Source organism: Nicotiana tabacum, chromosome 14 (genome assembly GCF_000715075.1).
Source record: "Nicotiana tabacum cultivar K326 chromosome 14, ASM71507v2, whole genome shotgun sequence".
Lineage (NCBI taxonomy): Eukaryota > Viridiplantae > Streptophyta > Magnoliopsida > Solanales > Solanaceae > Nicotiana > Nicotiana tabacum.
The window spans coordinates 44,443,119-44,454,663 of NC_134093.1; the positions used below are offsets into that span (position 1 = coordinate 44,443,119).

At 39.2% G+C, this 11,545-nt stretch overlaps 1 protein-coding gene across 1 annotated transcript; it reads right to left on the reverse strand.

Annotated features, from left to right (window-relative positions):
• Window positions 1–7,586: 7,586 nt before the first annotated feature.
• LOC107797357 (serine/threonine-protein phosphatase 7 long form homolog) lies at window positions 7,587–8,096 on the reverse strand. Its single transcript, XM_016620238.2, has one exon. The coding sequence runs from the start codon at window positions 8,094–8,096 to the stop codon at window positions 7,587–7,589; it is 510 nt and encodes a 169-aa protein (XP_016475724.2).
• Between the last annotated feature and the right edge of the window lie 3,449 nt (window positions 8,097–11,545).

Consider the following 11,545-nt stretch of genomic DNA (forward strand, 5'->3'; position numbering starts at 1 on the left):
ATCTCTGTTCTCTCTCATTTCTTGTTGATACTTGCTGTATTATCTATTTGGGCTAATTATTATGATATTCTGTGAGCCCAAGGGGTTGGAGAGGTTAGTGACTGAGATAGGGCCTGAGTGCCGAGCTGTGAGCTGTGAGGTATATGGATCGGGTTGCACGCCGTAACAAGCCTATATATATATATATATATATATATATATATATATATATATATATATATATATATATATATATATATATATATATATATATATATATATATATATATATATATATATATATATATATATATATATATATATATATATATATATATATATATATATATATATATATATATATATATATATATATATATATATATATATATATATATATATATAAAGGAGCCCCTCCGGAGTTTGTACACCCCCAGTAAGCGCAGGCACCTATTAAGAGTGTGTATCGAGGGCTGAGAGTCGAGAGTATGAGCTGATGATATGAGTTGAGTGACTGTTGTCTTGAGAGGTTGTACTTGATTTTATTTATTGTTGCACTTAGTTGCTATCTGATGTTGTTGTGAAATTTCTGGAAGATTCATATCTCCTTTACTTGAGCTCGAACTGATTTGACTTATACCACCGGATTTGAAAGCATGTTCACTCTTTATTGAAAACTTTGGAAATGATCTGTATTATTATAGTTCGTCACTACTTCTCAGTTCCTTATTTAATCCTGTTACTTGCTGAGTTGATTGTACTCATGCTATACTCTGCACTTCATGTGCAAATCCAAGTGTGTATGGTTCTGGCGGTCACTGAGTTCGTGCGCGAGCTGATTATCGGAGACTTACGAGGTAGCTGCCGGCGTCCGCAGTTCTTGTTTCTCCTTTCTTATTATCTTTTCTCTCTTATATTGGCATTTGGCACAGACTGCAGTAGACTCTGTTTCTAGATTGGTTATTAGATGCTCATGACTTAGTGACACCCCGATGTCAGGCTATTATTCCGCACTTGTGTTTTGGGTTTTTACCCCGTTATTATGTAAACCTTCAGTTAGTCTAATTGCTTTAGCTCACTTCTGTTATATATTGAAAGCATATTGAGAATATCGGCTTGCCTAGTTCCACGATAGGCGCCATCACGACTAGTTGGGTATTTGTGTCGTGACAGGGAGCATGCTCCACCTCCCGTTAGACCAAGAGTGTACGAGTCCCAGGTGCCGTTTTATTCAAGGGTGATTCCCTACCTTGATCAGTTTCCAAGTATACCAGATGTCCATGCCCTCACAAGGGATCTTGACAAAATTCGGATAGCAATGTGTGATGAATCTAGAGCAACGGTGCTGTCAAAGGGCATGCTTTTTGCTGATAAAGCACGCCTAAATAGGGCGGTACGAATGTACAATATAAAAGAGTGTCGTGAGATCGAGGTTCATGAGTCATCTCCGGAAGTATACAAGGTTATTTGTCGTAAATGGTTTCAAGGTTGTAATTGGATGCTACGTGCGAGAAAGTTGAAAACAAATATGTGGATTGTGGGGAAATACAAAGGCACCCACAATTGTGAAATGGATACATTTAGTGGTAATCATTTTAACTTGAATGTTGACTTGATTTCTCTTGTCTTGATTCCACACATTGAAGCATCCATAAGGTACAAGATCAAAAAGTGTATAACATCTGTCCACCAGGTATATGGATGTACCATTACCAAAAGAAAGGCATTTCTCGGGCGTAAATGTGCGTTTGAAATTGTTTATGGTAACTGGGATAAGTCATTTGCCGCTCTACCCAAGTACATGGCTTTATTGCAACACTTTAACCCCGGGACTGTTGTTGAATGGAAGCTTAAGTGGAGTCCGGGAATACTAGAATACATATTCAGATTTGTGTTCTGGGCATTTAAACCAACCATTGATGGTTTTGTGCATTGTCGCCATAGACGACACTCATGTCTATGGAAAGTATGATATTAAGTTGTTGATCGCAGTTGCTGTAGATGCTAATGGAAGTATATTTCCCCTAGCATTTGATATTTGTGCCAATGAAAGCCAAGATAAGTGGACATTGTTTTTGAACCACTTGAAGGAGCACATTGTCAAACAGCGTTCAGGTATTTGTCTAATATCTGATCGGCATGGCGGTATTTTAAGTTTTGTACAGAATTTGCGTGCATGGCAGGAACTGTATGCCTACCATCGTTACTGTGTTAGGCACTTGAAGGCCAACTTCCAGAGGGCTTATCCGAATAAGGACTTGCATGATTTAATGTGGATGGCTGCAACAGATCACCAAGAGTGTAAATTCAGGAGGCAAATAAAATTGATTAGGCAGGAAGACCCAGAAGCCTATCATTGGTTGATGCGACATGAGTTTGACCAGTGGACTTTGCATGCGGATGGTGGTAGAAGATGGGGAATTCTGACTACAAATGTGTCAGAGTCTTTCAATGGGTTATTGAAGTCTACACGTGGATTGCCAGTCACTGCCATGGTGAGGATGTCATTCAAGCAGATGGCAGAGAGGTTTGTTGAAAGATCTAGAGGTGCATCGTCATTGATGGAAAATGGGTGTTGAATTTATGCCACAACCAATGAAGCGATTTGAGAAATATAGGAAGCAAGCGCAGTGGCATTCATTTTTGCAGTATTGCAGCGAGCGAAATATTTTTGAAGTTTGCACTGGTCTACATCACAACCGTGGGAATAATACACACACCGTCAATGAAGCCAGAAGATTATGCTCCTTTGGAAAATGGTCAATCTATCACTTGCCATGCTCACATGCCATGAAGTGCTTTCAACATACAGGTTTCGCGACAACGAGGTATGTTGATGAAGAATATAGTGTTGCTGCATACTTAAACACCTATAGTGGACAGTTGCAGCCAGTGGGTGCTGATCATTATTGGCCATCGGAACCATTTAAAATGGTGTGTAACAAGGACGTGCATCAACGACAAATGCAAAAAGAACGCGTATACGGAACCAAATAGATGTTGGTGATACCGTTTATGCGCATAACTGTGGCATATGTTCCCAAACAGGACACGACCGCTATAAATGTCCTTCAGCTGGTTTGGGAAGCGGTGGTAATTCAGCACCAGGTGGCAGTTCATCCAACGTGCCCAATTATCAAGGATAAATGTAGTATTTTATTGGAGTAATTTTGTTGTACTAAATTTATGTAAATGTTCAGGTTGCAAAATGTATGAAATAAAATTATGTTTCCAATGGGGTTAAATCTAATTGTTATTTAGAATTAAAGATTCAATACAACAGTTTAACATACAACCCAAAGAATATAATTTTGTTTTCATTCGCCATTATCGTCGCTGTCTGGCAGTATTTCATTGTCACCGTCTTCATCTTATTCGTCAACATCTTGTACGCACCCTTCGGTACCAAGGGCATCGTAATCTAGGCCCCAGTTGACACACATTTCTCGTATTTCATCGCTATCATCAATAAGACCACTTGTTTGATTTCTACAATAATATGGGACTCCTATGTCCAATGTTTGTGGTAAAAACTTAGGTAGTCCCTCCTAGTCGACAACTGTTGGGAAAACATGATACTCATTGTCTCTATACAATTTTTCATTTTCTAATATATCCCAGTACTGATCCTCCGTTCCTTCTAGGTAGTTAAGATCATCGATAGCATGATGAACAACAAGTGCCTTTTCCATCTCTAGAATCTCCTTCATCAAATGCCGAATCACTTCTGGTTTATGTTTGTGTGTGTTTGTTTGGAAGGTTGAAGATAGTGCTTATGGTACAACAAGCCCATGCCAGTGACATAGTACTTCATAATCACACCGTTTTGTGTATAGGGGAACCCATTGTAGTTTTTCGCCCCAAACTCGCATACCTTCAGGCTTTGTAGAATGCGCTTCGCCCTCAATAATATGCCCTGCAACTTTTAGATCAGTATGTATATTGATAGGCTTATTTTCCAAGGGACGCAGAACACCATACCACTTGTCATCAACCAAATCAGTATAGCAACCTAGCATATTTTTTTCAAGGTAGGGATCAATTGTGTTATGACGCGATCCATTTGGATCTTTTAAACTACCTTCACCTTTTTGCTTCTTCGTAAACCACTTATTAAATGTTAGTGGCATTTCTGAATTGAATGCTGTTCTGGTTCTTCAAATGGTATTTGAATATTGATCTCTTGGTTCAAGTTAAGAAGAACTAAGCTGCATGTCGACCTGTATAAATGCGAAACATGGTGCCTCACCAATATGCGCTATGTGTATTGTCATGTTGACCTGAAAAAGCTGTCAACCTGAAAAAGTTGTTGACATGAAATGTTAGACCCACTTGTACCCCAATGAATCATTATCATGCAAAAAATAACAACTTACCAATATGCGCTATGTGTATTGTCATGTCGACCTGAAAAAGTTGTTGACATGAAATGCTGGGCCCACTTGTACCCAAATGAATCATTATCACGCGAAACATAGCGCCTCACCAATATGCGCTATGTGTATTGTCATGTCGACATGAAAAAGCTGTCGGACTGAAAAAGCTGATGACCTGAAATGCTGGACCAACATGTACACGAAAGAATCATTATCACGCGAAATTTAGCGCCTCACCAATATGCGCTACGTAACCTAAAATCACTCTTAGCTGCCTCGCACATTTCAATTATTATTTGCGTGGTAACAAAACGAATAGAAAGACTTTCCATTAATTTTCAATTTTCGAGCATTACGACATATTTGGACGCAATTACGTACCAAGGTGTTACTATGGCAAACATGCGATTTTGAAGCCGTGTTGGTCAAATTGCAATCTGGGGCACGAACGTTGGATGTGTAAAAAAGTTGTAATTTATTATTCTTGGAAGAAATATTTGTTAATACTTTTTATATAACATGTTAATTAATAGTCTTGTGTTATTCTCTCAGTGGTAGGACGAAAAGAAATATGGTTTTGATGAATGGTATGATGAACCCATTAATCAGGAATACTACAAATCATGTTTGCTAAACATTTGGAATATGACCGGTGAATATGAACTCCAGATCGTGAAACTACAAGAACAACTTGCGGCATTGCAAGAGAAACTAAAAGAGGCAGAAGAAGAAAAAAAAATAGGATAGAGGAGAAATTTATGTGGTTGAAGCACAAAATAATGGACGATAGTGACTTAACAAATACATTGATACGCTGTGTGTAGTATTTTATTTTTATGCTGTACGTGTCATGTATTATCTTTAATTTGTAACGAATTTAAATTTTATGTTAAGCTGTCATTTTTTGTTGTGTTGAAGTGTTAAACTAATAAATATCTCGAGAAATAAAAATTTGTGCGCAAATTATGTAAAACATAAATAATGTGGTTATTATATATTTAATGTCATATATACGAATAATAGTAAATGTCAATGTGTCCCACAACCTGTATGCTTTAAAGCATTGGCTGGCCTGAGGCGCATCCCATCCCGCTCGGCTACGCTATCAGGATCATCCTCATCACGTCGCCTCTTTATCGGAGGATGCGCTGCAGCATGATCGTCGGTAAGGCTGGCAGACTCGGTAGAAGCGGCCGTCGGGCTGGAAGTAACCTACAGAATAATAAGATATTTTACTACATGAAATAATATTTACTAACGTACGTGTTAGAATTTTTTTTTAATAGTCCATACCGTGGTCTCAGCGGGCTCCTGAATAAGATCATCCGTCTCTGGCATCTCAGTATCGCACAATGCGGCCTCCGTGACGGGCAACGCCGATGTCTTTAAAAAATATTAAACACTTTAGATATTACTGACTAATCAATGAGATAAAAACAAGTAGAAATATCAGTAATACAAACAAATCTGGGTATGAGTAGCACCACAAGGATCTATCGGAACATCGAGGTGCACTGGAGTAGATGAAGTATGTGCTAGATCCTCAGCATCCCTCGGTGATGAGCCATAACTCAGTCATCGCCCACTATGCACCTCTCGTGTCGGACGATAATCAACAACCGTCTATGGCTCTGGAGGATCAGAAAAATACTGATCCCACTCCTGTCGCGTAATGGCTGTGACCGCGATTAATAATGGAGCTGACAGGGTCACATGCAAAGTCCCTGGCGACAACTGAAGGCTGAATGATGGCATGTCATGATGAGCATCGTGTTTCTCAGGGTGGTCACCCGACTGATCATCTCTAATATCGTCCATGGGTGACTCAACGCCCCCTTACTGGGGACCCCATCCTCGCCGACCACCACGACCTCGTAGGGCACCCCTTCCTCTCTGCCCATGCCTGCCACGTCTACCACGTTCAGGCTCCACTGGTGGCCCATGATGGTACTCCTTTGGCGGCACATAGGCAGCCCCTCTTATCCTAAACACTCATCATCTCGGGCACGCCTCAATGTCTGGGCAGCCAGATCTGTAACCTGCTGGCCATACTCGTGCAAAGCTGCCGCTCCCTCGGCGGTATGCTGCAGCATCTGCAGTCCCAACCGGTAGAACTGATGTAAGCCAATAGCCTGCATAATATGTAAAATATTAATTACAGAAGGATAATTTAACGTTATAAGTAAGTGTAACAAGTAACATACCAGTGCCTCAGGCCTCCCGGCATATGGAATGTACCGACCACCAGTGCGATGAACGGGATTCCCGACGAGAAGTCGGGTAACGCTGCGATACCAACCCATATACTCATGCTCGCCATCCGTACACTCAGATGCAAGGGGTGGAGGAATCAGGTCATACCTCTGATCCCAAACCTCAATCTAGGCCTCTAGCCAGGCCAAGTATGTCTGGTCAACCCTAGAGCGATCATCTTGCTGGTAATGTGTCCTAATCCAAGTGGGCGGAATAGGTACAAGCTATGGTCGACCAAACTGGCGAAGGACTCGCTCCGTGGCATTATGCTCGACAATATCGAGACATGTCAATCGGACGGAAAAACTCCACATAGCTCGGCCGTGGGAGCAATAATTGGGCAAACCAGCTATGAGCGCGTCGCTATATGGCCTCCATAAGAACTATTAATTAAACACAAGAATCGTGAGTAAACGCAACACATATAAAGACAGGCCAAGTAAACTTAAGTATACATGTACCTGCATGCCTTCAAGCAAATCCAACAAATCCCTGTAATAGGGGAGCTGATGTCAAGCCTCGAACTTGTGTCCGTAGCCTCGCCTATCAACCCACCTCCAAGCTAAGGGGAGAAACGGTGAAGGTGGTGCATCCGGAGCGATGGGTGGTAGAGGTGGCTGGAACTGCAGGAACCGCTCCCAAGCCCAAACCTAATATAGATAGTGGATGTAAAATTTAAGGTATTGTTTTACTATGTGTGTTATAATCATGAAAAGAATTGACTATGTTTTTACTTGCAGCAACGGTAAAAATCCGGCAAATTCTCTCTGGGTGCCCATGCTAGCCCGACATATCTGCCTATACAGGTAACCTAGCACAACTGCACCCTAGCTGTAACTGGGTAAATCATCTAGCCACTCAAGATGATGTAGAAATCTCAAGCTGACTAGGTTTCCCGAAGTGTTCGGGAATAGTACACCACCAAACATCAATAGCAGCAACAATCTCGTGTGCCGATCGATAACCTCCGGTGGTGAATCATCCGTAATCTCCGCATCCATCGCCTCCAGATGCAAACGACTGGCCCCACTCAATGTAGTCTCCTCTGCTGGCTGGAAACCGATGAGCATGCAGGTAATACAATCCTCTATAGTCTCTAAGAGCATGCAGGTAAGCTACAGGTAATCCATAAACCAGTAGCCTGAAGAGAACCTCCACGTCCTCAACCGTGATGGTAGCCTCGCCGATGGGTAGATGAAATGTGTGCGTCTCTGGTCGCCACCGCTCTATCATAGCCGTGATCAACGCCCAATGGAACTGCGACCGACCGATCTCTATGATCCTGTAGAAACCCGTATCCTGAAGGCGTCTAACTATACAGGGATGTAGTGGGTGGTCCCTAATGAACTCCCACATATCGTCTATACTTCTGGGGCAGAATGTCTGGGACAAACACTGCCCATCCCATATGTATGAAGACCTATGGTTGGCCTGTATCAATAGTCGTTCTAGAGATGCAGGTCCGGGATGCACAGGGGGAACTTCCATGACGATGTTTGTAAATTGAAAATATTAATTGAAGTATTTTTCTTTTTAATTGCTTAACATCTTTAAGTATATTGCAATATCTTTTATATTAATATTTAATCGATATTTTTACTATATTGTTACTTAGGTTGATACATTTTCTATATTATAATTTTATATGTTAATTTATATGTTAGTTTATTATTTTATATGTTAGTTTATTATTTTATATGTTTCTTTCTTATTCACCTATTTTTGGGTATAATAGAATTAAATAATTAAGTTTTATATGAATCAATGATTTAATTAATAAGTATTCATATATAAATAATTAGTTTGACAAATATTGTTGTTTTTATGTTATTTTCTTACATTTGTTGACTAGAATTTGAGAGAGTTTGTGTTTGAACTATCATCTTTTTTCAGATATTTTTTGGGGTTAACATATAATTAAATAATTAATTTCAATAACTACAAAGATACTACGCTAAAGGACCTACATTGTACTACGCTAAAGGGCACTACATTATAATTACGAGTACTACATTAAAATTATGGGCACAACATTACACTAAAGGGAACTAAATAACACTAATTATTCATAAAATAATAATTTATCTATTTTACTAATCTTTTAGCACATAAATAATCAAATCCGGATAACAAAAAACAAATTAATTTAATCACAAAATAATCATGAAAATACATATACCACAGTAAACAATAACTAATAAATATTTTTTATAACAACTAATAATATTAATTATTCATAGAATAACAATTTCTCTACTTTACTAATTGTTTTAGCACAATAATAATCTAATACGGATAAAAAAATAACAAATTAATTATATCAAAAAAACAATCACGAAAGAACATATATCACAGTAAAAAATAACTAATAGTCATTTTTTATACATGAGTTTTAACAAAAAATAAGTCGGAATACCTCGATTTTAAATTTTTTGAAAGGTGAAGATTTGATGATTTGGGGACCGAAACGAGCAATCCATTACGCGATAACGCCTTAGATCCGATGTAAGCTTGCTACAATACCGAGAATCTACACTTTTTGTGGGATCGGTGGGCTCCAATGGAGTTTGTTTGCGTTAAAAATGGAGGGGTACCGCTGGGAATTAAAAATGGGGGCTGCTGGTTCACGTCTGGTGGGGGAAGGAGATGACACGGTTTTTTATATAGATATAACGCGCATATATAAGGCGCTATACTATAGCGCCTTATATATGCGCGCTATACCTCCCGCCCATTTTAAGTACAAATATAGCGCGGTGAATAACCACGCTATATATAAAATGGTGCCCAATTATTTTTAACCTATTTATATCTCTTGAGTCCAAATGAACCATACTTTGGTTCCGGACTCTATTTGCGTCGACCCTCCCTTCCTAGTTCCTAGCCGCCACACTTGTTCCTCTTCTTCCGACCTCTCGTTCACTAAAGTTCCAACTCTCCTCTACCCTTTATTATTCTCAACCTCCTTTCCACTGTAGCCCACCACCTTGTCCCACCTAATAACTCTTCATCTCTAGAAAACCAACCACCTTCTCCAGCTTTCATACACTCACATTCTTACCGCCATGGATGATCGTTACATCTTCTTCCTTCACATAAATTCAATCAATCTTTAACAATCAATGAAACACTACAATCTACAAAGACCCATCAATAGACATTTAGCCAGCCACCATTAAAACCCCGAAAAATACGCAAAAAGAAAACTCATATTATACAGTATGTAGCAACTATACAATCTATACTCACTATATACTCTAATTGTACACTGTGTTGCTCCCACCATCTTTGTATATTAAAATATTAAATATATATTTATTATATATTTAGTGTATACTCACTAAATATGCACTGAGTATGCTATGATTATACATTGTACACTAAGGATAAAAGTAGAATACAACAAGATACTGGGATACAGTAGATAGAGTAGGATAATGCCTCTCCTTTAACAGAAAAATGCCTGAATTTGCTACTTCAATCAACACCAATAACCTAAGCCCGAACCCTACCCCAAACCCACGCTTGAGAGCTCTGGCGACAGGCGATTTTGAGTCGACAAGAAGGCGATTTTCATGGCTGCCCTTCCATGACTTCTCTGGCCGCTGGCCAGCCTCTTAAGGAGGCCGGTCAGTCGTCCTCATCATCTATACAGCCCCCTACATTAAATGCTTTCCTACAACTATTGCCCCACGTAAACCTAAAACCTATGAAGTATCTTCATGGAGAACCTCTTGTGCGATGGAAAAAATAAAAGTTAGACAATCTATTGCCCAACAAGGATTACAACTTGCAGTTCTTGGGAAGTTTTCATATGAGAAACATGTTATTCAAGAATTGGGTATTCTAATTCAATGTAAGTTAAAAGGCCCCTGTTCGATTGGATTGATAGAGGATACATACGTACTCATCAAACTCTCATTCATGGAGGAATATATTCACTTACTATCAAAGCTTGCATTCTACTTGAAAGCTCAAGGAGATATGTGGAAGATGAGATGCATTAAGTGGAGTCCATGGTGGAAGTCTGAAGAGGAGACTCCTATTGCCATTGTTTGGAATTCTTTTCTGGATTTTCCTCCTAACTTCTTTGGCAAGGAGTTTATTTTTTAATTAGCTAATGTAATGGGTAGACCTTTGCATGCTGATATGGCTACACAGAATAGTACAAGGCCTAGTTGTGCTAAGATTAAAGTAAAAGTGAATTTGTTATCTAATTTTCCTCAAAGAATTATGATCATATAAGAGGAAGATGAAACTGGGTCAGAAGAATCAAAATGGATTAAAATCAAGTATGATTACATGTCCAAATATTGTAGAACTTATATGAAACAAGGTCACAAGGAGAATGAATGCTAGATCATTCATCCTGAGCTCATGCAGGTAGATCAACCAATAATTGATAAAGGAAAGGAGAAGGATGTTGTGGGAACATCTGCAGCCTTAACTAAGGTATTGTCCAGTAGTAAAGTTGTGGGAAAGCCAATTCAAAATCCCGCAAAATAAGAATATATGCAAAGACGTCAGAGTAAATATCAAATAGATAAAAGGGGATACATAACAATGCAACTGGGAAAGAGGTGGAAAATGTGACTGAAAAGGTCAATGATACTGGGATTTCAATGGGCAATGCTTTTGATGCCCTAGATGCTGATAGGGAAAATAATAATGCTTTGATGTTATATGAGGACTAGGTGAAGGGAGAAGTGCAGAAAGCACCTGAACTTAAAATGAAGGATCCAGGAAATACTAGCCCTAATCCTAAGGAAAAAGGGATTCAAATTGCGGTAGTGGAGAAGAGTCCTAATCCTATGTCTTCTAGGATTGGGGAGGTTACTAAAAAGAAAAGATTGTTGATTGGGTATCTATTAATTTTGGCACACCTAAAGAAGTTCTTAATGTGAATTAAAATCAGTCGTTCTAGGAGATTCCTTCAC